Source organism: Anser anser (genome assembly GCF_964211835.1).
Source record: "Anser anser genome assembly, chromosome: 6".
Lineage (NCBI taxonomy): Eukaryota > Metazoa > Chordata > Aves > Anseriformes > Anatidae > Anser > Anser anser.
The window spans coordinates 4,128,149-4,155,648 of record NC_139726.1 but is presented as its reverse complement, the minus strand read 5'-3'; the positions used below and the strand labels follow the sequence as shown (position 1 = coordinate 4,155,648).

The 27,500-nt window shown below is 42.5% G+C and overlaps 1 protein-coding gene across 4 annotated transcripts in view; it reads right to left on the bottom strand.

The window, feature by feature from the left end:
* ZEB2 (zinc finger E-box binding homeobox 2) overlaps window positions 1-27,500 on the bottom strand; it is a 112,192-nt gene that overhangs the window by 3,136 nt on the left and 81,556 nt on the right. For all 4 annotated transcript variants that reach the window (XM_083841778.1, XM_083841777.1, XM_083841779.1 and 1 more), the window contains 6 exons: window positions 22,694-22,765; window positions 16,091-16,279; window positions 15,190-15,404; window positions 12,597-12,705; window positions 9,681-11,653; window positions 7,470-7,650 (listed from right to left, as the gene is read on the bottom strand). In XM_083841778.1, the coding sequence (XP_083697904.1) occupies window positions 7,470-7,650; window positions 9,681-11,653; window positions 12,597-12,705; window positions 15,190-15,404; window positions 16,091-16,279; window positions 22,694-22,765 (2,739 nt within the window). The remainder of the gene's footprint in view (window positions 1-7,469; window positions 7,651-9,680; window positions 11,654-12,596; window positions 12,706-15,189; window positions 15,405-16,090; window positions 16,280-22,693; window positions 22,766-27,500) is intronic.

The following is a 27,500-nucleotide window of genomic DNA, read 5'->3' as shown; positions in this document are numbered from 1 at the left end:
GATCTTTATTTTCGAAATGTCAGATTGTAAGCTTGGTGTCACTCAGCTTCGTACCCGGCAGCGGTGCAACTCTGCAAGCAGGTACAACGCCAACTGGTCACTACGTTACGTTTTGTGCTATTTTCACACCTATAAAAATGCCGGTATTTGATGCTGGAGACGCAGAGCCCTGCTTTGCACGTCTTCTTGCTAGAGCCGATCGCTAGAAACTTGGTAGTGAAGTGGCCTGACTCCTCAGGCATATTTATCATACTTAGCTAGCGTGGCATGTGACCAGGACAGGAATAAACTTCGCACAGGAGCCCTCCCATCCTGTCAGTCGGACAAGTGGGGTATTTTCCTAAATCTCAGAGAAGGCAGTGCAGGGAGAGAGACAGGAACCACGACGAGACGTTTGGCCAGGGGAGCACATTTCCAGCCACGCAAGAGGCGGGGCGGCGGTGAAGCGCGGTGGGTAGCAGGCAAGGAACCCCCAGCCAGGAGCTGGGGAGGCAGGAGACCATCGCAGGCACTGAAGGAGATCCAGCTGGAAGCAGCCAAATGTTCCAAGCCCGCTGAAGGAGCTCGACTTCCAGGAAAACTCCTCTACGGGTCTGATCCGCCTGCTCGTCCTTCGCAGTCGCTGCCGGGACTCGAGAGCAGAGACAGTCAGGCAGAACGCAATTTCACCTCCAGAGCGAAGTTGCGAGGAGTGAATAGCAGGGAATATGCTAATTTTTTTGCCCGATCTAGTCACAGCTACCCTCGAGTCCCACTGTGAAAGTTCACATTTAATAAGGTGTGATTAACGAATGCTCAAGGAAGCCAAAAACTGCGTGCTATGAAATGAAGGGGGGGATCTGGCAGGAAGGAAAATACAGGAGAAACCGCAGAAAGAATAACCCAAGTGACAGGGAAAGCAGTGGATGCCTGGAGATCGGAACCACGTTTCTTTTATGCCAGTTCCTTGCATTTGCACACGTACAGGTCTTCTTGGGTTTTGCTTCTTTTTCAGTAAAATCGAAAAGTCAAGCTCTACGTATTGAGTTATTGAAGTATTGCTTTTGTGATCTGTTTCCCAAATAGGCATTGCTGCCAATTTTACCTGCTGGCCAAAGGGAAGCTCTGGGCTTTGAGCTGCACACGACCATGAGCCAGGAGCCAGGAGCCAGGAGGCGGCTGCCTTGTGACCCTGCACCACCTTTGTCACGGCGGGGAAATCCCAGCCTGAGCTCAGGAGATGTTAGCACCATCCAGTCAGTTACTCAAATTAGCCTAAAATCCCAAAGCAGTCTTGACCTAAGTGCTCGCCAAACCCCGGCGCTGCCCGCGGAAAGCCCAGCGGGGTGCTCCACGTGCGGGGGCTGCATCCCTGCCCCTCCTCAGCTCTCCTCCCGAGCCCACTTGGGGAACACGCTACGGTCCTTCTGCCAGTGTCGTGACACTCAGCAAGTGCTGCTAATTTGGGTCTTCTGTTTCTTGTAGACCTGTGGTTTGGTTCTGCTCCTTTTTTCACGTCCTTCTCCTCACTGACCCGCTGCCCACGCTGTCCCAGTCCCTACCGCTGACTTACTTTTCCCTAAAATCCACAGGCTGACGCCTTGCCGTGTTCCAGTTCCCCACAGCGCCGCTCCTTCTCCGTTACTGCACGTTTCCTAATCTGCTGACTCATCCCTCACCCTCCTCGCCCCACACTTCAGGCTTTGCTCCATCCAGCCCAGCACATTTCCCTCCCTCGAACCAAAGCCATCCCAGCTGCTTCACGTCCCGCTGCCCGTGCCGTGCTCACCCCACCTGCCCGCTTCCCTCACCTTCACACGCAGCCGCACCTCCTGCTCCTGCTACCTCGCTCCCCCTGGCCAGCACAGAGGTAGCCTGCCAGGGAATCATCCATATTTTATAAATCAATTTAGGAACACGGAGATTAAAATACCTCGTATTTTCATATTCATTTATATTACTACTAAAAAGGCTCTATTTAGTCTCCCGTACCCATATTAAGGACTTTCTAGTCGTGATCTGAGGGAACGTGAGAGCCTGAGCAGAGTTCTTTGCTCAGACACCACACACCGTGCCGTAGCAGTGCTCAGCATGCAGCTGTTACAACACTAATTGAAATAGGTTTTTAAATGGATCGGGTTTCCCAACATTTGCAGAGGAATTTTTTTTTCCCCCATGTGCAAAACACGGTATTTTACCCACTCAGAAGAAGTGCCTACTCCCTGCAATGCATTAGTGGGCCGTGAAATAAAGCTGCAGCGAGGCGTTTTACGCCGAGGATGGGGAGAGGTCTGCGGCCGGAGGTGGACGGGGAGAAGTCCATCTCTGTACATACTCCACAAGAGCGCTGTCGTGGAGTATCATAGCATCGGTGGAGCAGAGGTGGGTCAAAAGGAAGCAGATTTGATCATCCCGCCCTCAAGGTTTCACCGAGTGCCACCTGAGATGACCTGTGTCACCCACAGGGGATGGAGCTAGCAGAGCGTTACCCGAGGCAGCTCGTGGAGGGCTCGTGAAACACGCCGGTGTCGTCGGGTGGATGCCTGACGTGCACACCACGTCTCGCAGGGAAACCAGGTGATAAATCTCTCTCAAATGTCTGAAGGAAATGTTTGGACTTTTTACCATCTGCAATGAGGTTCCCAAAGGAGCTCACGCTCAATTTACGGAGGGGGAAATTATAACTAATCTGTTTCCAAAGTCTCTAAAATTACATTTCTCTTAAAGAAAAAAAAAAAAATCTCTAGCAGCAAGTATCTCTCAATCTTCCTGAGCTAAAAGTATGTGACTGAAAGGCTACACGTTTCCCATTTGCAGTGGTATAAAAGTCATACGACATCAGATCATGAGCTGTCACCAGCCCCAGACTAAATATCACCAATCCTTTGCCCGAAGCACAGGGGTCTTTCTTCTGCGGGAGGGGGGCAAATAGAAATCTCACTCTTTGGAGGCAAGGAGGAAACATTTTTGTGACAGCTTGTTTTTATTTTTTAAAGGCGGTTCTTTGAAGCTGCTTGGGGCTTTGGATGTTAGATGTGGTCCCAATGGAGGTGGATTAGCGGCCAGAGCACAGCAAAGCGGTCAAAGGTGCAAGATAAATGCAATTTATATATAATTGCTCAAGCTGCACCTGTTCTGTTTTGAATAGGAGACCTTGTCTACACAAGCACTGAATATATCCCTTTTTTTTTTTCTTTATTTGAGTATAAAAAGGGGAATTCTAAACTTGCATCAGAGTAAAGCAAGAAAAAATAACCTTTAAATACCATGTAAATTTTTTATGAATCAAGCTCTAAATAAAGAAAACTCCTGAGCTGGGAATTCAAAATACTAGCCAGAGAGAGCTGATTTGCTACCAGGCTCAAGAACAATATTTAGTTTACAGAATCAATCTGGAAATAAAACTAGTGCTTGCATCAGCATGAAAGCTACAAAAATAAAAAAGAGGTCTTAATAAAATATACAGTGGAAAAGGAAAGGATGAAAGCACCAGCACAGCTATGAGGCCCTCAGCAGCCCACACAAGTAATAAAATAGAATATGATGTAATATAGAACAACAATGAAAGGATTTAAAATTTCTAGGTAGGATTCTGAAAAACCGTTTCCAGGTTTTGTTGTGGAGCAGGCAGGCTGCGAGTTCCCTTGCGAAGCTCCGACAAAGCCTTCGCTGGGGTGCAGCAGGCAGGGCCGTGGCGCCGCAGGACGGATGCCAGCCTTCAGCTTACCCCCGAATCAGCCCAGCCAAAGGGCTCTTGTCTCCTCTCCAGAAGCCAGGGTGTTTCTGCACGCCCAGGTGCTGCTGTTTGCTCTCCTGCTCGCCCCCCACTACGGCTTTCCCTGCTTATTACCTGCAAGGCAAAGATCTCCTGCTCGCCAAATGGCGCCGGTGCTGTGCCAGGAAGGGAACCGTCTTCTTCACCTGCAGCGAGCAAAGTGGCTTGCACTCTGTGCTGAGCAGCCTGCGCAAGTCTGAGGTTACACACCCGTGGATGAAGCGGCATGTGCACCACTGAGTTCAGTGTGCCCAGTGCTCGGATGGGTTCGTGAGACGCCCCAGGAAAATAATTCGAGCAGCGATCTCCTGGGCTGCCCACCATGCTCTGCACCCTGGTTACAGCAGTGCGTCACCTCGTTCTAGCAAGACAGGATCTTGCAAGTCTCAAACTCTAAAATGGATGCGTAACTTCTCTTTAAATTAAAGGGCATCCCAAAATTAACTGGGCAGGATTTGGTCCTGCAGCAAGCACCGGCCTCTACGCTAAACTGCAAATCAAGCAGAACCGTCGCAATTCCCTCACTGCGGTACCGCAATAAATCTTCCTTCTCCACGCGAAGTTAGAAGCTGTTGCAGAATACCGCTAATCCTGCATAAATTACAAACTATGGATTACAAAATTCAGACTCTTTTTTTCCCGAGAGAAGGCAGGCACAGTGTACAGGGGTGATCACAGAGAGCTCCTTGATCTGTGGCCACGTGGTCCTGTCAAAAACTCGGGTTGACAGAAAGCACTGGTCAAACCCTTACCCTTCTTTTTGCTCTGGCAGGGAAACTCAGCTCTACCACAGCACAGCACCTACAACATTCCCGTTTTCTCTTTTACAAGAGCTGGTTAGCACATAATGAAGGCAGCTCATGTAGGTTTACATGTCACTATTTCTTTTTTGCTCCAAAGAACCTCTCTGAAGTAAATCTTACGGGGCTGCAAAGCAGGAATGTGGACTTCTCCATCTAACTCCCTTAACCCACAGCAGTGGTTGCAAGAAGTACGTGGACCATAAAAAGCGGTGACAAAAAAAAAATCTAATTGCTCAAATGTCAGACAAAAAAAGATCTAAAAAAGCATACAGATTTTTAACATGGGAAAAAGGACATCATTATAAACAACACCCACTACTTGTGCTTTTCCAGGAAAGACAGGAAGTGCTCCGATTCCTCCTAAAATATTTTTTAATGAAGTAATAACGGACCACGATCAGCTGGTCAGAAAGCAGCAGCACGCTCAGAAGAAAAGCTTTTTCACCTTTTTAAGTTCCAAAAAATTGACTGAAAGATCTGGGCCTTCTCTCGCAACGACCCCAAAAGCAGAAGATGATATCACTTTCAGTTTGGTTCCTTCCATTGAATGCAGACTGCAGTGTTGCGCGTTATTAATGCAATCGCAAGCTTTTTCCACAACTATCAAATGAATCTGAAATCCACTTAAGATTCATGCTAAACCTTTAGCAAAAGTCCCAGTACCGTGTGCTTCCTGAAGGCTGTGAATGAGTTATGGAGGCTAGCCCAGCCAGGGTCTTCAGAGCTCCCAACCACCTCCATCTAACGTTAGCATGATGTGTGGGGCCTCAAGAAAGGCAAATGCGTCCTTAATAATACTTCACACTTTATATAGCAGGTTCCATCGGAGGATTTCAGCCTGCATGAATTAAGACTTACAACACCCCGGAGAGGTAGGCTGGTATCATTTCCCTCTATTTCAAAGAGAGACGAAGGTGAGAGAAAAATGAAGCAATTTGCTCAAATTCACAGAGGAAGTCTGTGGCAAGGCAGGCAAGAAGTCAGACCTCTCAGCCTCAGCGCCTGTGCCTTTGCCACAAGCCCATCCTTCCTGCCTCTAAATGCCACACGAGAGCTCGATGATGTACTGTAGCTCTAGCGCATTAAATGTGACACCATATACACGTTCTGGATCATAAGGCTGAGTCCCATAAAATTGACGGACATACATTCAAGAAGCCAAGAGGGGCAGAAAGAAGAGAGGGAAGAGTTCCCGCGTCGTAGCTGTGTGATGTTTTTCGAGGCGGTAGGTTCCCATGCTACTTAAGGACCAGAACATATTTTTGCTTTTACAAATGCAGTTTATTTTGCAAATCAAGGTGATTGCACACATTTCAGCTTGTCAAATTTTCAGCCTTTCAACCATATGTCTGTCGACCTTATGGACTACCAACTTTATGGGATTCAACCATATGTCCAGATCCCAATATATATGAAGGCCAGTTCTAACATAAGAGCTTTACGGTAGTAGTGTAGTAAACCATAATGTCTGCAGATGGCTGTAATAAAATCATTCAGGAGAGGAAAGGTGCAGGGACGTAAAGCCTTCAAAGCTTCTTCTACAGAATAAACAATTTGATCTGAATAACGTAGTGGGAAGCACATTCCACCAGTGAACTAGCTGATCTAGTCCAAAATGTTGCTTTTAATTTTCTTTCCTAATCCCACGTGTATTTTAACTTCCTTTTTTATTTTCCTGTGTGGGATTAGCTTAAAATTTGGAAGAAAAGTATAAGAAGGAAAAATAACAAAGTAAAGAATTTTTTAAAGGCACAGTCCACTTCTGAATTGTAAATTTTTCATATGTGAAATGCCAAATGGTTATGCGCAGCCTGGAAGATGTATTAATAGAGAGGTATAGGGTTTTTACTGTCACATGGTGAGACTGAAGGATGATGTGACTTGCTTCATTTCCTGAAGCAGGACTCAGCTTTCAAAGTTAAGGAAAGTTTCCTCCTGAGTAAGCTTTTTCTAACTCTAGGAAGTTGAGTTTGGTTTATGTACTGCTGCACAATAATTCACGTGATAATTCACATTCCCTTTGTACAGCATAACTTGATATCTCTATTATTTGGGGAGCTCCGGTCCTGTTTTCCCCTAGCTGAAACACGCTGAGCCGATGCATCTCCCTTGGAGAGCTTTTCATCCCCCGGGCTCATTCCTGTCCAGGCTGACAGCGGGGAAGGGAGCGGTGTCTGCACTGAGAACCACGGCCAGCACAGGTGCGATGGTGGGTCTTTCTCAAACCAAAATATTTTCTAAGCTGACAATCCGCAGTGAGCCTTGGCAAGTTTCCTTTAACTAGACGAAATCAGTTCCTACTTGGGAAGGACAGAAACCTTCCCTGAGCATTAACTGAGAAGTGAAAAAACGAAATGCAACCTGCCTCTGCTGCTGGCATGCCAAATCACAGCAAGAGCAACCTCTGCGATCTGTTTGCTTTCAGATAGCTCAGCCGGAGTGAGTTCTCGCACCGCTAATGTCAGTGGAAATTTTCTATTGGATTAAATGGCCCAGGGTCTGATAGTGTCTAAGAAACAAGAAATACGCTGTCACTCTTCCTTCCCCTGCCAGACTTGTGTTGACCAAGATGTACTTTTTTTTTCTGAGTATTAGGGCCTGCCTGATATGAAGTGTGAATGTGTGAGACCTCGCCCTGAGAGATGCTGAGCACCGCGATGGCCGCTGCATTCACACCTGGCAAGATTCACCCCCAAGTCTGTGGGGCCTTTTTTTTTAAAAAATTTTTTTGTGAGCTGAAAGGACGTCAGAACAGAACCAAATAATCCAACAATCCCTCACTAAGAAAAGAAAAATAAAAAGTTGAACACATCTCGCCTGTTGAAAGGCTCAGCATATGCCCACCTTTACGTCCCACGAGCGCAGACGTTAAATGCAGTGAAGAGCATATGTAACACGCAGCGCAGCCGTACCTGTGTGCTCGTATTTGTGTCGCAGCAGGGAACTGCTCTTCTGGAATGTCTTGTCACATAAGTCACACGCGTACATGCCGCTTTCCGTCTTCTTGATCTTCTTTCGGGACAGACAGGAGTCGGAGTCTGTCATGTCGTCGAGGCCGGACATGTAGTCTGGGGTTCCATCAAGCAATTCTCCCTGCAAGAGAACCACCCGTCAGTGACACCCACATCCACAGCCGCACCTTCGTGTGCAGGAAACACCCAGCGAAACCTAAAATAATGCCCGGGGTTACTCATGGCCTCTCCTCACTTAGGACCCTCTCACGGCAATGAAACTACGGCTGATGGAAGCTGTGGGCATAACAAGGAGCCTCGAACGCCTCTGTCTTGAACCAGCTTCAAAAACTTTCAGTCTTTGAGCACTCATCAATAGTATGATTAACATAAGCAAAGAGTATTTATCTTATAGGTACTCAATATTTTCAGAGAGGAAAATGCAAAGTGGAGGCTCTTCGTGGACAATAAAATAGTATTTTACAGGGGGAAGTGTAAGCAACAGCTGAGAGATCATTCCTTTCAAAACATTGAAACTTGGATATATTCTGTATCTGTAGAAAGGTTTTAATTGAATTTTATATTTAGGTACAAATGTTATTATTATGCAATCCATTTAAATGTATGTCTCCTGACTAAAGGCCTCAAGCTATATTTTTATATTTAATTTTGTAATTTGAAATAGGGAATATTAATAACACTTTTTATCAATGTTCTATCTATGTTAAAACAGCCTTCAGCATTAAGCAATAATGAATGTGGATCAGTAAATTATTAAATTTCTTGATATTTATTTTGTCTTGATCCAAAGAGAGTGCAAACTTGCATGATAACATACATTTCCATTTGCTATCACACAGTTCAGTTTTCTTAGACTAGGTTTGCACTAATTAATATTAGAGAAGATTAAATAGGCTTAAATACATTTACAAAGAGGGCAGATGTACTGTAAATTGGAATAGTGGAACAGCTGTTATGGAGGTGCAGTGCTATTTATGCTCCTATTGTGCAAAGAGGGATTACAGTCTGTAATGTAAAACCATACCTGATTTTCACATTTGAAACAATAAAACATTTACTAGTCAGTAAAATTACTAATAGACTATAATAGGACATAGGGGAACATGCACAAATGTAAAAAAAAAAAATATTAATCTATAATCAGTTAATCTCATTTAACTAAATTCTGTACATTATATCCGAATACACCCAGCAAAAAGCTATAAAAGTAGGCGACTTTCTGTAGAGCAGCTCTTTGCTACAGGCATGCAAGCAGCAAAATCCTGTACAACTCATGTATGGTCTCAGGGACCACCCAAGAAAAGAAGTGAAGGTTGTACCCAGGCAAGATGTGTTGACCCACGTTAGGTGTCCACAGAAAGACTTTGTTTGTAATTAAGGGTCCTAGCTGCTACCTCTCCAATTTCACTTAATCTCTGTTGTGTTTTTGTTTTGTTTTGTTGTTGTCATCGTTTTTTTCCTGAAGCTTCTCCAGATGACTAGCAGGGATTTGAGGACTGGTAGTCTGGGAAGAGCAATGGGTGGGCTGAAGGAAGGGTCAACGTGTCTCATGCCCCCCGACATTCACAAGTAGACAGAAAGCCTTTCCTGTGCACAGTGGGTGAGCCATTCCCCCCAAAAAACATGGAGTAGGACACTTTCAAGACTTTCAATGGGCTACGGCTGTTAGAAGGCCAAACAGGCCTCTGCTTAGAGGGCTACGGCTTTGTGTCCAGATGTGGGGGTGATGCCCAAAGTTTCCTGCAGTTCCTTTTCTCCATTTTCCCCATGGGTTATGCTCACTGTGAGGGAAGCCCTGCAGAGGCTGATTTCCCTCAAGAGTTTTTTCTTTTTATCTGCAGGATGGGATTTTTCATGGACAGAATTATTTAGACACAACTGCAATAAGGAACAACTGACCTCTTAACAGAATAAAGACATAAGCATTACGTCTACTCAAAGGTATTGATACTGCTTCTGAAACCAAGTGAAGGTCTGGTAATTTCAATTTCTCTTCCTACCCCACAGCATTTTCACAAGTTCAGACTAAAATAAACATGCTTCTTTTGTTGGAAATCATTAATATAACCTTGGGCTTTTTCTTCTGTAGCAGGACATACCACAAAGTACTAAATTCTATCCTTTCAAAAGAAACCGGTCACAACAATTTACCTGAAATCCTTGTTTCCGCTGGTACTTTCTCCTTTGCTGCATATCAGCAAAAGTAGCTGCTCCAGTTGGGTAAGTATAGGCCATATGTGGTAGGAAGCTCATCTGATCTAGTCCTGGGTATGGTCGCAGCCCAGGAATACTGGTCTGGACTGGTGGCATAAAAGTGGCTGGGGGAAATGCGCTTTGCGGTGGAAGTGTTGTGTATAAAGGTTTGGCACTAAATGGGTTCATACCAAATACTGGGTTAGTGCTTTTATCCAGATTATTTGAATTAGAAAACTCCTTCTTGATAAAAGTCAAGTTCAGTGGCTCATCTGAGTTTTCAGATGATGAAGAAACACTGTTGTGTTCTAAATTTACACTATTAGATTTCGTTTTGTTCTTTGTGGCTATAATACTTTTGGGTTCCTTCATTTGTTTTGGTAAAGACAAGTCCAAAGGCTCAGCCTGAAGCTCCTCAGAAGAGAAACTGTTTGGAGTGTAAGAACTACTGTGGGAGTTTTTAGAAGATGTGGAAGAAAGATTTAAAGGAGAAGGAGTATTGCTCCTAGAGTGGTCCAATTTATCAACTGGTTTAATATTGGTAAAATGAGGAGGTTTTGTTAGCCTGAGAGGAGTATCACAATTAGTAACACTGTTATGGAGTTCAGCGATAGATGGTGAAGTTATAGAGTCCACAGGCTTTATTGGAGATCTGGCTGACAAAGAGTCTTTAGTGGGAGCGTTGTTGGTGGCAGCCAGCACCACCTTGGCACTGGTCCTTTCCAGTGATGGTGACCTGGAACTTGAATACTGGTAGACTTTTCTTTGTTCAAACCATTCCTTCACAAATTCCTGAGGAAGGCCAACAGCAATGGAAATTTTCAGTAGTTCATCAGAGTTGGGTTCCATATTCATAGCATAATATGCTTTAAGTACAGACATGTGGTCCTTGTATGGGTTGATGGGGCTAGTCATTCCTTTCTCAGAAAGTACTGATGACAGCAAGAGGGTTTGCTTATCAAACACTCCAGGTTTGTTGGGAACCATGTTCTCGTGCGGCTGAAGGACTGCCTTGATTTCTTCGTTCATTTTACACAGGTAACGCTCATGCTGATGCAACGGAATGGGACCAGGAAAGCTTTCTTTACAGAACTGGCATGAAAATGGAGTGGATACGTTATGGTTCTCTATCATCTTATCTTCAGTTACCAGGTCTATTAGGGTTCGCAGCTTCTCTTTTTTAATGTTATTGAGCTGCCTCCTCGAGTCTGTGGTTAAGCTCTGGAGGCAAGCTTTGGCTTCATTGACTTTCTCTAATGTATAGTCAATAATACTTTTAGTGGCACCATTATGACTTACTACTGGAAGACCCACGGGGGGAATATTGGGGGAGGTAACTCCTTGTTCCTCTGCTTGAGAGCATGAATCCTTCATATGATAAACCTTCAACTTGGAGATCTCTTCAGCCTTGCAGTCCATTTTCTGCCTGGAAACCGTGTTGTCCACAATCTGTAGGACCTTCTGCACCTCACTTAAATTACTGCCTACTGCAGGAAACCCAAGCAATGGTGCTTCCATCCCTACACCTAAGTGCTGCATTGGACTTTGAGCAGAAGTGTGAACTCCTAAGGGGCTGGTTGCTCCAAGTCCACCATTCAAAAAAGGACTAGTTGTTGCACTAAACCCATGTGAGGCCATAAGAACCTTATATTCATTGAAATCTAGTGGTTCCGTTTTAATTTTCAGTAGGCCTGTTTGTTCAGACATACTAAGTGGTTTGCCATTCTCCAGCTTGTTTCTCAGCTGTGTAATGGCTGAATTAGTAGGAGAGGAAGATACAGAATTAGGAGAAGAACCCGTCTTGATATTGTTTCTCATTCTGCCATTTACAGAGATTAAGCCAATACACTTCTTGCTGCTGATGTGCGAACTGTAGGAGCCAGAATGGGAGAAACGTTTCTTGCAGTTTGGACACTCATATGGTTTTTCACCTAAAATGATAATTAAAACCAAATGTTAATTATCATTGTTGCTACGATGATTGCAAGTGATCACATTTGATATCAAACTGATCATCTAGGTATCCACTAATTAATAGTGAGGAGAATGTCAGTCCCGTGAATACGGTCATGTACCACCACTGCTTTACCCTCCTCTTTCTACAGGTTTTGAGGTCAGTTTGGACCCACAGTCTCCAGCCTGGCAATAGCCACCAAGGTGTGAGCTTGGATACCAACCAACTATTGCAGTGACAAGTAAGTACCCTGTGACTAAGACAGTCAAATCAAATCCAGACTGTTCAAATTTGATGTGTTTATTCCTTTTTTTTTTTTTTTTCAGAAAGGAATTGAGTTGCGCTGAAAATGAGTGTGTTATGAGAAACTGAGTCCTGATGTTTACACGGGCACGTAGTGATAGGACAAGGGGGAATGGTTTTAAACTAAAAGTGGGGAGATTTAGATTAGAGGTTAGGAGGATATTCTTCACTCAGAGGGTGGTGAGGCACTGGAACAGGTTGCCCAAAGAAGCTGTGAATGCCTCATCCCTGGAGGTGTTCAAGGCCAGGATGGATGGGGCTTTGGGCCCCATCTGAGAGTACCCTCCTTATCTAAGAACATTGCTGGGGCCTTTTTGGTATGAAAAACATACTGGACTCTTCAAGATCCAACTGAACAGAAATGAGTGAATGGTTCTGAACTCAAACTGCCGAATAAACAATCTGTATTATTTACAAAAAGCTTTACTATTTCCAAATCTTTCAGCAAGACCCTGGTATTAACAGCATGATAAATGAGGTTGACTCAGATATCACTTATGAAATACCTTGGTAGCTCCAAGAAGCCAGACGCAGAACTGTGTAAATTTTAAGCAGTCTTTAAAACTCAGCTAATTAAACAAAATGCAAATGAGCACACCAGCACCTCCGCTACTCACCACTGTGAATTCGCAGGTGTTCCTTCAGATGGTGTTTATATTTGAAGGCCTTGCCACACTCAGTGCATTTGAACTTGCGATTGCCTGCTCCTTGGGTCAGCATTTGGTGCTGGGAGAAAAAAAGACACTGACGTGAATTTTATGCAAGAGAAACCATGAATTTCGAGCTTAAAAACAAAAACAAAATTAATGTGGCTCTGAATTTATCAAGCAGACCAAAAGGTCTGCATGTACATTTATTTGTCTCATCAGTGTTGCAATAAAAATCAAAATGTTGGCAGTAAACCGAAACAAATGAGAAAGTACTTTCACATGAGCATTCGATATTTGCTTTAGAATTATTTCCTAAGTCTCTCATCAGAAATGTGTTGCTTTAAGGTATCTTACGATGAGAGATACTGTTTTATAAGAAGATTTGTGGCTCTTAATATTCCTAGCAGATCCTGAACATGTGGGGCTCCGCTTGTTTAAAAATTCTGTTTACTGCGTGTGTAGAAAAGACAGAAACACTGCCGTTAGTGGCATTTCGCGTAAGATTTAATTCATTATCGAGCAGAAGAGGCTGTGTCTTCAGCACGAGCTGCTGCTGGATTTTTTTTTTTAAACCACAGACCAGCAGGACAGACTTCAGCTACCTTCCATGCCATGCTGTCCCCAGCGCTGTTCGGAGGGGCAAGAGAGGTTGGAAAGTTAAGAGCAGCATATAGACATAATCAAAGGCAGATGACCTTTTTGCAACATGCAAGAAAAGCCTGGCGACTTTGAATTTGGAGGGGAAAAATAATAATAATAATGATAATAATGCAGCCATCAGCTCTGGATGCTCAAGGTAGGAGGTCAGCCTTTTGCAGGCAGCGACGACACAAAAGCCTATTGCAGGAGAAGGAGGGGGGGGAAAGGGGAGAAAGAAAAAAAAAAAAAAAAAAAGGCAGCGCCGAAACGGTATGACAACTGCGAGGGTGTGCTGCCTCTTCCCACATTCCTGGCGAGACAGATGGTGTTACATGGGACACAGGGAGGTTTGTTCAAACAGCAGCAACCTTCAAAGATCAAGCAGAGCCCAGCCCGCCGCGCGCCATTGAGGGACCCGCGCTCATATGTTGCTGAGTTGCATAAACAAACAGCAACAGCTGTTTTGTCTCCCCCCATCGCCCTCCGAGGACTACTATAAACTTTAGTTGTGCCACTGTTAATATGATACAATCATTTTAATTTACTAATTGTAAATGCCATGAGCAAATGAGGGGACTTTTCAACACCAAAGCTACCATTCACAATGCGCCAGCACAAGCACGCTCTCGCATGTGAAATTTCAGGCAGTTACGTTGGATAAATATTGAGGCTTTTTTTTTTTTCCCCCGGTGTTTTTAATGAAATGAAGCAAAAGGAGGGAAAGAAAAAAAAGAAAAAAAAAGAAAAAACCCTACAGTAGATTGTAAGAAAAAATACATATGTGAAAATGTGTTTGTCTACCAGAAATGCCACGGAAAGGAAAGAATACAAGAAACTGCTCCACAATCATTTATATTGATTTGAGATCAAGCAAAAGATACGGTTCTCTTAAAAATGCTAATTGCAAAATCGCGTGATTAGAAGATGTGTGTTTGCCTAGCTGAATTTACCTTACACTGAAAAAAAACCTACCAAGAGAAATACAGCTGATTATGATTTGCAGTTTTTTAAGAAAAATAAATATGGCATAAAGCCTTTATAATTTGACACAATGCACACACATCTATTTATTTAAGTTTTAAACACGCCGTTTGAGTTTCCATTACAACCCTCCATAACACTGGTTTTCTGAAGTAATTCTCCAGTGAGGACAGGAGTACTTTTTCCTATGGCACGCAGAGTTTTGTGGCACAGGTCTACTGCCAGCCTGTTCAGGAGCACTAAGGAAGCTCAGTCACCTGTTTGAGACACAGCATTTCCTTAAATGCAGCCCTGATATAATATTACATGCATCACATCGAGGAAAAACTGCTTTGATTTATTGCAGATATGCTGCTGGGATACACAAACGATAGCGCACGCATGTGTTAGTGGCACAATCACAAATGATAGCCTATGTGTACAGGAGGAAGAGTTATTCTAAAAATGTGCAATTATATTTAATGAACGATTATACCAAATACGTATAATTTTGTGTGATTGAAAAGGTTACTCAAAAAGTAACGAAAAAATATTGGTGGATCTTTTAGTATGTCTTTGAGCTCCTATTTGCAAAACTGCAAAGTAAAACTAGGTGAAAAATGGAATTAAAATTGCTGAGATGTTTAATAATGTATAATTAAAATGCTACAGTTTCATTCACTTTTTGAGGAACATAAAAACGAAACTAAAGTCAAGTTAAAGTGCAAATAAAATTTCTAAATTAGAAATTAACACACTCATTCGATCGTGAACATAAGACTATTAAATCATATTAGAAGAGACCATCAAAAAATCATTTAGACCTCAATTAAAGCTATTACCATTAAAAGATCTGCATCTTCAAAATGCCATGAAAAATTAATAATGATTGCCAATCAAAGCAATATCGTTTCTCTAAGGGGTTATTACAGAAAGAAATCACTTAAAGCCAGCCCCCCACCTGATCTGTCCCTGGCTTGTGTGTCACCATATGCCGCTCGAGCTGGGTGCGGTAGGCAAACGTGTAGCTACAGAGAGGGCACGAGAAGTTCTCCTCGTTCTTCTCGTGGCGGTACTTGATGTGCTCCTTGAGGGACGTCAGGCGCTTGTAGCCCCGGTCGCAGTAGGGGCAGGTCAGCAGTTGGGCGAAGGCATCTGGAGTTCCAGGTGGCAGGTCTGCGCCCCGGGACGGGGGGAGAGAGGCAGGCCAAAAGGTCAGCGAGGCAATGGCAGCTAATGGGCTTACTGCCCGGGCTGGTATGAGAGGAATCGCTGCAATCTGCCGCCCGACGGGGACGGCGCTTCCAACCGGCCGCCAACCGCACCGGCCCCGCGTGCGCCCCAGCACCCGCCGCGGACCCCGCGCAGAAATGGGCACCCGACCCCACTCCTCGTGTGGCTGGGGAGCTGAGGGATGCTGTTCTCCGTCACCTGCCCATCCGCATCCCGGCTCCGGCTCGGTGTGCTATGTACGCCATTGACCAAATCCTCCTTAGGGACGGTTTTCCAATTATTTATCACGGAATCGTAGAACCGTGGGCCGGAAGCAGCGTATTTTTTACCCCGTATTTTTTTGCGTTAAAACTTGATACTTCCCAAACTCACACCCAGAGTGGCAGCCGTCCTCCCCTTTAAAGTAAGCTCTAAATCAAGCTCTTCAGTTCATCCGCAAAATAATACAAATTTGCTGACTAAAACATCACAATACACTAAAATTACAGCCCCAATCTTTGCTCATGAAATTCCATGCCGCTGCAGCTGTTCTTCAATTTTTAAGGTAAACACCCAGGCATGTAGTGCATTTATAATTGCAACAGCTGCAAGAGGTCAGGATACTGGCTAAAAATGAATTACAGCCTCACCGTTTTCTTCTTGCCCATTGGCCTCTGGAGTGCCAAGGCGAGACAGTTCCTCGGGGGCTTCGGGGTAAATAATGGCTGTGTCGCTGCGCTGCAGGTACTCTGCTATGCTGACTGCATGCCCATCTCCTTCCTCCAGTTTCCTTTTGGCAAAATATTCCTCAAAGTCCGACGTGCAATTTGCATTCTTAACTAAAAGGAGAGAAGAGGAAAAGAAGGGGGTTTGAGTACATCCTGCCCGAGAGCACCAGCTGGCGAGCTGAGCTGGCGCGCATGCTGGAGCCGCAAGGCTGGGGCTGGGGCTGGATCCTTGCTCTCATCGGTCTTGCTCCAGCTCCCAGTAAAATTAATGCTGGTTTTCTACCGGCTGGAATGGGAGTAAGGCTGGGTGGTTAAATTATCAGGAACACGGCCTGTATGGGGCAGCAAGAGAAGTTTATGAGGTCTTGGCAATGCAGGTAATACTTCATCTAGGGAACCTCTTGGGGTTCCTGGGGGGCCCACAGCTCTCAGCATGAACACAGCATGACTAACAGGGCTGAGCTCAGCTGCCCCCAAATCCTCCCAACCCTAAAGCACAGCCTTGAAACAGCTCCGTGCAACGGAGACAGTATTTGCAGGTGGTAAAGACCACAACCACTTATCCTCCGTGAGAGGTCCTGCCTCCACCTGCACGCCCCTGGTGGGCACGCCAAGAGAGCAGCTCCTGGGAAAACTCGCAACGTCTTCCGTGTTTTTTTTTTTTCTCCTTAGAAAATTAGTCTCTGGGCAATTTACAGTGGAAGAATAGGTTGTTTTAAAAAATGTATTGCTTCATAGATTTTCACAAACAGAACCACATGTTTTAGACCAGAACTGAGATACTGAGCCTAAAACCACTTTTACAGTCTGTACAAGAGTTTTCCTTCTTTTCCTCAAATGTAAACCAAATTTTTTATTGTCCGTGCAATGTCCATGAAACATAATATATTCCCAACCAAAAAACATCCTGTTACTAAAAATATGCTTTTCTCCTCCATGTATGAACACTGCATACAGGAAAGATCTTAAAAACTCTGTGACACTATAGACAAATATTACTATAATTACACTAGAAAATAAAATAACTGATTTTTTTTTAAATATTATTTTATTTATTTATTTTATTAACAAGTCTTGGAAGACAGTTGGTGGCAGGGAATTTAAGATACTTGTTTTTAACTGACCGTAAATGAAAAGAATGGTTATGATTGATTACATTTTTAATGTATTTCTCCTTAGGTGAAATAAGAAAATGAGGCAAAGCTATAAACTATTCTACAGTTCATGTAAAAGTAAAATATTAAATGTCTTGACTCTGCCCTTGCTTATGCCAGAGAGCAATACAGAGTAAGTTCACGGAAATCAAAGGGGGTTCTATGAAAAAGGAAAGCAGAATCAGGCCCTAGAGAGTTACACTGGTTTGTAACCACTGGAAGTGGGACAACAAACAGCCCCTTAGTGTTTGGAAATGAGTAATGCTTTGCCTCAGTTTCCTACAAAAATGCAAGGTGATAGTTGCTGTCAAAGTGAGATGTGGCCTCTGACTGTGGCACAAGTGGAAATCTGAAAGAGCCTGATTTGAAGTGCTGATCTTGCTGTCATTGATAAAAGCAGATTATCAGCTGATATTCAGATATTCAGCTATGCAAACCTCATCCCTTTAGCCGATAAGATCAAATCCTCTGGCTGAGACAAATATGCCCTATTTGTCATATGGGCAGAGCAGCTTCTCAAATACTCGGCAGTATTTCAGTGACAGCGACCAAATGGCGTAGTTCATGGGACTGCATTTGCGGAAGGAAACTTCTGTTCCTATCGCAGGGGTTTTATAGGGAATCAGTACAACAGCCAGTTCTCCTCTCTTGGTCCTTCTGTAGCTCTTGTGATCATTTTGATTAGCATGAGAAATGGTATCTCTTTTTTTTTTTTTTTTTTTTGCCAAGAAACTTCTAGAGAAGGGGGGTGCATGTACAGCGACCAGGACCTCCCCTGCCTCCATTTTGTTGCTGTGAGAAACATAACAAAATGGTGGGCGCTGAAGTGCACCTCAGGCACAAAAGTGTCAGACTGTGTTTTTAACTTTGATTTTATCAGAAAAAAAAAAAAAGAAAAAAAAAAAAAGCAGAGGTATTACTCTTTAAGTCAAAAGCCCCACTTTTTATTCCCTTACTACACCTAGATCCCTTACTATACCTTACAATTGGTGTAAGACCACCTGGCCTAATGCTACCCCATCCCTGCTCCTTCTCTTGGTTCAGCACTAATCCAAGGAAAACAAGTTTATTTCTTGCCCAGTTCAGGCCATGACCAGCAAATGCTACCTGTGAAGAGGGGAAGAGAGCTGTCCTCCGGAGAAGAGATATGGGAGCAGGAAGGTGAAAGGGTGGGAGGAACTTGCCCTGGTCCCATCCCGCAGGCAGGCTGCATGGTCTTGGAGCTTGTGACAATGTTTACAAGGTAGGAATTCAAGGCCTGAGCTGATACTGGGAACTTCAGCCCTGAACTCGACCCCAACTCAAATCGGAAGGTTCTCCTTTCCCAGTCCCCTAGTCTTTCTGGAGTCTGCTGTGATATTACTGGCCTTGGCTTCCTAATTCTCTGCGTTATTTAGCTCCTATGTCTGCATGCAACCCAGGAGCTAAAACAAATGTTTATGTCTACATTATAACCCCCCCAAAACATGGGGATTTAGTGGAAAAGTTGACAGATCCTTAACTGAAACAATACAACCAGTGCTGCAGCATTGCAGATTAGCATAAATAGCAAAAAGTGACCATGTGTGTCTGGTGTCTGACAAGCTACACTGCTGACAATTCAGACATCACTGGAAGCTCACCCAGTGTTACTCAAAAGGCTCATCTGATAACCATTAGGTCTCTCTCTCAAATTCTGGGGGAAAGGCTTACTTCCCCCCAAGCCCTAATTTGTTTTCCATGCATAAAGTCATGTTCCCAGATTCTTCGTGGACTGACACTGCACACACATTGCACATCCCCTCCTGTGAGTCAAGAATTTCAGCAAGATCTGCACTGGGTGACCTCACCCAATAAGTCTTTTTTTAATTAATTATTGGAGCCTGGAGAGCAGAACTGTTTTCAGCTCCAGAGGCTGATGTGGCCATGTCACATAAAAATAAAACACATTAAGGAAAGCTATCTTTGGAGGTATTTAGGACCTTTCAAGATAAAGTAAGAGAGAGGTTCAAGGAGCTTGGGAGACCAGTTATTTTGTGTGGGAACTCGTCCTGCGAGATGGTGATAGCTGCCCTTAATCGCAAACAAAGCTAATAAAACCACAGCCTTCATTAGCCAGGAAGTGAGAGGCCCCCATTGGTACACACAGATTACAGTCTGAAAACGGCCTGTCCTCCAACCTGCCAAGTTTTACTTCTGTTTTCCTCCCCCCAAGGGTTTTTCTTCCCTTCTTTAAATTATATTAAGAAATCTTTATTCAAAGCTTGTCAGATGTTAGTAATCGAAACTGGGAATTTCTTTGTCTTTGTTTACAGTGAATTTGTCAATCTATTTTCTGCAAACATCCCAGCTGCAATAACCACAACAGGTACAGTAAAATAAGCCATAGGAATTTATCCATCCACGTTTTAAAAATGACTTAGACCAAACATCATTTTGTCAAGTAATCATTTCAGAAATCCCCAGAAATATTTACTAATTAATTTAGCAGGACCAAGACTAGCATTTTCACTCTAATGGTCACTTTTGCTTTTTCACTGTAAAGCCTCTGCAGCTCATTATAAAAATGCAGCTGATTAATGTATGGATAACAAGATTTCTTTTTTAAGTACCTCTAGGAAGTGGCCATCCTGACAATAGCAGAATAATTTAATAATGGAGGCTTTTATTTTAGCTTTTTTTTCCTGTCTGTTAATGACATTCTGCAATGAATTTGATACTAAAAATACACTACAGTTGTTGCATGCACCTTCAGCAACTTTGTGGTTGGTTGTCTGTGAATGAGACTGAAATTTTATTCTCTATTTCTGTGTTCAACCCAGGTTGTGAAGCACCACGAGATAATGTGCTCCAGTGTTAGTGTTCCAGTTTCAGGAGGGAGAAGGACGTTGTATTAAACAAGAGTGACCACCCTAGACCATCTAGGAGGGCTTGTGTTAATCTGAAGGAAGCCCCAAATGGCTTTCCTGGGCACCAGGAGGTCCTGGACGTCAGAACCTCAAATAATTTATTAAACATGTGTGTCTAATCCCCTTAGTTCCTGCAGGGAAAAACTGGGGACAGACACTCAAGACAGGCCCAGAGCCCGTGGTGAGGCTGAAGAAGAAAACTTTGAGCATTTCCCAGAGTAGTCAGGAAGGATTTCCAACAGCTCTTCCCTTTCCTCCTCCAGTGTTGGCTGGGGCACCTCCCCAGGAAGTCTGGGGAGTTTTACCCCATTGCATGCTCTGCAGGAAGGATGCTGCAGCTCCTAAAAGTCACCTGGCATCTCTCGCTCACAGTGAAAAGACTGGCAAAGATACTTGGTTTTTCAGATGATGTAGTATGACTAAATAATCAGGCATCACTCTGAAGAGACTCTGGAGACTGCAGACGTTACAGAAATATGTCCAACCCAAGATACCCTGACACCTCTCTCCACTAAAATAGGTGTCTGAATGCGTCTGTGATAAAAGATTTGAATTGAGCACTAGCAGAGCATTAGACAACTCTTTATGGTTATATGAGCAAGCTGCTCATTGCAGCAATCAGCAGTTTGAGTAAAGAGAAGTCTGGGACTTTTGCAGAGGACATTTGGGGTAGGTCTGCTTCTGCTGGATGCAACGTCCAGAGGAACTTTTACGTATTAAATGCAGAGCACCTGGAGTGCTCCCAGAAACACAAGTTTGCAGTGCACCAAGCCAGGTAGGGGGAACCCTTCTCCTTCCCCCAAAAAGTTTGGTTTCAGAAGAGGCAGGACAACCCTTGGCCCTGGACCTGATGAAGGGCTGTGCAGCAGGGCTGTGGCCCCGGCCGGATGCCGTGAGGCCAAAGTCGAACACGCAGAAGAGACCATCAGATACTGGAAGGGAAGGGGCTAAGAGGACACAAAGTTTTCCCCCTTGAGCAGACCACATCGCAAGTATGAAAGAGTCAAGGCCTGTTATGGTAAGGAAAATATGTGCAAAGGAAGTCACACGGCCTGATAGGGGACCTCAGAGGCTCTGGTAATGGTAATTCAGATAACCATCAAGTCTTATTTCTGAACCAGACATCTCTTAAAGTCCTTTTTCTCCAAGTGCTAAGAACAATTTGTCACTTTATTAACATCCCTTGGAAAAAAATACCTATTAAAATACGTGTGTATCCAGTTCTGTTTGGCAACATCGTTAAGTATGTATGCATTGATAAGCTGTGCCTCGGTGCCACTCTCCTTTCATGCATAATAAGTCTAATGGATGAAAAAACAGCTACATGGTTTTACTTTCCTATTATTTTCCCCCTCAAGAATTATAAAGTAAATTTCTCGTGTTACTTAATAAGAACATTGGGGTTTTATGTGGGTGTTAGCAACATTAGGAAAGTGTGAGTAATAAAATCCTTGCAATACTTAGGTACCACATTTTACAGTAATATTTCTAGAGGACATTACCTATGAACTGAACCTCATAATGGAATGAATAGAAATGTACTTATACTAGAAAACACTCTACTTTTAACCTTGTAGACCAGGCCTATCAGCAACATCTTAAACTGCAACTCAGACAAAATGCAAAAAGAAATGTTGGGTGATGTATGGAATTCAGCCGTGCTGAGGATAGAGGAGGGCCTTGTGGCCTTAGGAAAAAACATGGTAAACCCCTGAAATCATTTGGATTAAAAAAATAGTGACAGAAACCTTTTGCTGTTTTGCTCAGCTACAGAAAAAAAAGAGATGGCTCAGAGATGATGCCTGCTAAATATCTCTGTCCCCTTTCTTGTTCCACAAAATGTATTGGTTTCTAAGAAGAGGGGAAAGAAAGAGATGTGGAAAGTGGAAAAAAAAAAAAGAAAGAAAAAAAGAAAAACAGATTAGCCAGAAACATAATAATCTCATAAATATGCATTTAAATAGTGTGTGTCTGTGTATCTATGTAAGGGGTTTATGCGTGTCTTTCTGAAAAGATGTTTCCGTCTCTGAAGTAGCTTACTCTGTGCACCATGCGAATCTGGGGTTGCCAGGAAGAGTGCACCCCATCCTCATTATCAAGCTCTTTGTACAGTCTCTCTCATTAAAAGACTCCTGCATCCTGGTCCAGCTACTTTAAACTATACTGTATTTGCCCTCGCTGGGAAAACATCTCCTCATGCTGCTGCAAACTATTAGCTTACAAGGATGCAGTTAAAATGTGTTATGGGCTGAAACGTTGCAGGGCATGGGAGGGGTAGCAAGGGCTCTCACCGAGCCAGTGTTTCACTCTACTGTTGAGATCAAATTGCAAAAAAATAAATTAAAAGTAAGAGAATTATGTAAACGTTTCCCGGTTGTTAAACTGCAAACAAGAATAATTGTTTTGTCACTTCTTCTCTTCATGCACAGCTAATTCTAAATGATACAGAACAAAAGTGACGTTCAGAGAACCCAACACCTTACCTGTACCATTGTTTCCAGTGGTCTGAATTGCGGCTTCAGGCCCCATAGTGTCATAATCTTCCTTCATTTCTTCTGTGAAATAAGCATGCACACTTTTAGCATTTGCACATGATGGAACTGCTCACAAAGCTAGCAAGCACATTGCAGGAACGGGGAAGATTTGTCTGAAGGAAGCAGAGAAAAGGGCTGTTGTGGCCCTCTATACAATGGCTTTGTTCTGGCAACTGAATGAATTCAGCAGTGCTGGACGGACAAGAACTTATTTACTTTAAACATTACAGCAAGTGGTGGAAAACAGAACTATTTGTTCGGAGTAAATGAAGGGCTTTTCCCAATATCAAATCGAATAAGCACCCCGGTGATAAAAAAGGGATTTTTTTTTTCATATTTAAAAGAAATAATCAGTTAACAGACACTGAAAGATCTGTACCTGGAAGAAACAGCAAATACAAAAGGAAGACAGAAGATCTTATATCTCTCTTTCTATCTATCGCCACACAGATCTTTTGAGTTGTCATCGTCATTTTAACCTCATTCGACGTGAAGCATTTATTAATATCAAATGGCACAGAAATGTAACAAATTTTCAACTGTGGGCAGCTCCTGTCTGCCCATACAATTTGTTTGCATCTTCTGTGCACTCTCTGTGCACTGACAAAGTCTGCCTTTATGGCCATAAATTGGGTTAATTCACATGCAAATGAGCACGATATGTGTAGAATTATTTGCTACATATTTATCATGGATCAGTTTAGTTTCTGTGAAACTGAGGGGTTCAGAGTATGTTTAAAATAGCAGTTGTAAGAGGCTGGATGCAGCTCCGTCACTGCTTATTTTCATAGATGTTTCAGCCTGCCTTGAAGTGCCTGTCAAACTTGGTTTCTTGCTGCTAATTTGTTAGTTCATGTGCAACAGGTATTCACACATACAGCTCGGTCAAGATTTAACCTTCCAAAGGATTTTCACAGGCAGAAATAAATATACAGAACTTTCCTTTCTCGCCTTTTCAACTTCTCCCAAATGCCATCCTTTCGTTATTTGAAGACATGCACAAACTTTTTTTTTTTTTTGAAGTGAAAGCATTGAGTATTTGAGATTTAAGTGAAGAATCTGCTGGTGTCTTCCATTTAGCTGTGCTTGTAAGAAATAAAATGCCAAAAGGCCCCCAGAAATGGTTCAACAATGACAAAAAAAAAAAAAAAAGAGAGAATTTCCCAGAAATGAACACAAATCGATGATGATTCAGGAAGATGGATGCTGGTTAGCCAATCAAGTGATAGACCAGCAAGAAGATCAAAGCATGCTATTAAAATCTTATTGATACGCAAAGCACTAAAATTCTTATTACTCATTTTTGTGATAAAGATTTTGATGAGGACAGAAACTGGCCCAGTATTAATCCATTTCCATGACAATGATTTGACTAAAGATAGGCGAATAATATAAACAGAGCACATTCTCAGTTCATTCCTAAATTTGTAATCTTGTAGTATTCTTCAGATGTCACATTCTACAAGTAATTAGTTGGTAGAATAACAGGTTCTAATTGTATCATTCTAATCAAAACTAAAGCACAGAATGACTTAATTCAGAGCTTTACAACTGGCGTACAATACTGTGGTATAAATATACATGTTTATGGCTTTGAAGCTTAAAAAAAAAAAAATTTAATGAAAGCTCTTAAGTTAAAATATGCAGGTACAAACAGATGCTAAATTTGTACAAAAGCATAGAATATGCAGACCAGATGAAAAATATTTGTTTAAACTGTACAGCAGACAAGCCAGCCTTGATTCTTTTCCCAGATCTGGCATTCTGCCTCTCTACGGATCATTTTCACAGGGATATCTTGCGTCCAAAACATTTAGGAGTTCAATATGTATTAATAAAATGTTGTCAATTATGATAATTGATCTGCTGGGCTCGTCTTGCATCTGATATTTTTATTGCAGCCTACCAGAAATTTTAATCAAGGTACAGTATTTCTGAGAAGTTCGGTGTTAGATATAAATATAGTTATTGTGATTTTCTTCCTTGATCATCTCATGTGATTTCTGGTAGTAAGGAGTCACAAGTATCAGAAGTTTTCCATCTGAGGGCACGTCAACCCAGTCAGCAAGGGGAAAACAGTTAACAGCCTTTTTTTTTTTTTTTTTTTTTTTTTTGCATAATAGTGGTAATGTTCAAGATTTCTGCTGCACTTCCTTCCTCATTGTCATTCTCTTCTCTGGTAAAGAGAAGTTACAGTGTCTAGTTGCTTCCCAAAAATTATTAAATGCTCACCAAGGCTCTGTGCTGCTTCTCACTTTGTGCAGGTCACAGGAGTACACTCTGTAATTTTTCATGTGCATTTTTATTCTCATTTAGCTGACGGTTGCACAATCTCGCCTTTAGCATTGCGACACTCGGTTAACATGACTTTTCTTTACCTAAACCTGCCCTCTTCCTAAAATCTGTGACCCCGCGTTACACTTTCTGTATCTTAAAAATATTCAAAGCATTTTCTTCCTCTCGCTCTCAGCACTCAGTTGGTAAATTACAAAGTACAAATCTCCGGACCTGCTTGTGAGCTTGTAAGTGGAGAGCAAAACCAACGTGCACGCAGGCAGGACAGTCCCCTGCGCGTGCAGATGCAGCAGAGGATCTCCAAACATGCACTTAGCATTTATTTAATTTGAATGGATCGTAAGTGGGGGCTTTGCTGGTTTATTTTTTGGAGAGCACCTAACTATTCAGAGCACATCTGACCAAATGTAATATGTCTGTCTAAAACCACATACTGTATTTATTTTGAAAACACTTGTAAAAGTTTGCATTTTCCAGCCACCCTTGGGATAAAGGTTTGTAAAAATAAAGAGCACTTTCTTCCTTCGGATGAAGAATCCTTGAATAAGCAGAAAGAGGCCAAGATGCAGGTGATTTATTTAAGTCTGTGTCAATGATAATGATGTCATGGTTTCCAGCACACTGTGTCCACCCCATTGTGGGACGAAAGAATGTCAAGGACAATTCCAAACACAAAACTTTGATTGTGCTGAAACCGGAAAGGCACAGTAAGAACTCCACTGCGCTCTTCAGTTCAAAACCTGCATCCTGCAGACAAACTACAGAAAGCATGGGAGAAAGAGCAAAGGAGAGGGGGCTTATCTCAGAGTAAAGCTATGTGCTGAGGTACTTGGGTAGACAGTCAGGCACCAGGGATAAAACACCACTGAATAAAACAGCACCAGAATTAGAATTATTGTCTATATTGTGTGTTTTGAACAATAAATAAGAAAAATATTTTATCAGAAGAAAAATGTGTTATCTAAGAGTCAGGATAAACAATGAGTAGCTTTTTAAGACCAATCTCTTTTCATTAGACATCAAGGCACCACATCAGAGCACTTTTAGAACAATAAAAAAAAAACACACAATAAATCACGACCAATCATTAGAACTAGACAGGTAATAGCAGAGCAACTTTCTGGGACTCTCTAACTAGAATGGCTAAATAGGATTAGGGATTTACATTTTATTTAATTACTGTAAGAGTAGAACGCTGTTTTATTTACCATAAAGGTAAGGGCAGAAGAACAGCCTGTTCATTTGTGCCGCAGGCCTCATTAACTACAGGTGATCAAAAGACTCAGCAAAGCAATCTCATGGATTATTATATTTAAAACACTGAGAATTATGTTCCATGCCCAGTGCAGTATCCTACTGCCAGTACAAAATGTAAAGCCCGAACTCCAGTGGTTTTGATCATTTTTAACTATTGATCCTAATTTTAAAAAGCAAACTTTTTAGAAGTTTGGAGTCGTACATTTGTTATATCATTATTAATTATTCCTTTAAGGGTGGAAATTCTAGTAATTGGTCCTTACCCTTGATTTCTAGATATTAAAATTTAAAGCATCAGAACATTCATTCTTATAGCCCTGCATATCTAGTTCATTAACAAATATGAATAGCTAACACCAGCTCATTTAAATAGTATGTCTTACATGAGTTCTCGCTACACTCTGTTTCTGTCACACTGCTCCCAAGAATCATTGGCTCTTATTATACATGTAAATGGCTATCATAAAAATAAAAATTTCATTTAAGATTGTTAATGACTTCTGCAGCAGTCAGACTTCCTTTAATGATCATCCTCTGCCCCTAATTAAACGTATTTATCTTTCAAGCATCTTTGGCTGAGTTCTCCCTCATAGTTGAAAATCTAAAACCTTAAGTCTTAATGGATATAGCAATAAATGTTTATGTATGGAATCACAAGGATTATAGAAACCCTAACCAAAAAAAAATATATATATATATACACACACACACACACATATATGAAGCTCTGAGAGCACAAACTTATGTTTTGCAGGAAAACTGGGGGAAAAAAAAGGGAGCTTTGTTATAGTCAGGGTAACATACTGCATCTTCTTTCACAGCAATGTCTTTTCTAGCAATGGTGGCATTGTGTTTTTTATACATGAATATATATAAAACACTATTATCTGAAATGGTAATGTTGAGTAAAGATAAAATCACTTCCTGCTTCTTTTCCTTTATTTTGCTCATCTCTTTTCAAGCCAGCGTTATTTGCTTTGATGCTTAGAGACTAAGGTGCAGTTTTAAGAATGATGCTACCAGTACTTTGAAATAGGCGAGGGAGAAAAATGCATCCCTGCAAAACTCTGCGGACAACCCGCTACAGTTCGGACCAGCTCTTTGAGCTGAAGTAAATCAACGCCGGTCCAATGGCTGCAGCTGTACTACTCCTATTTCCATACACTGAATATTTGACCCATTATCTTTCTAAACTAGTGGGCAG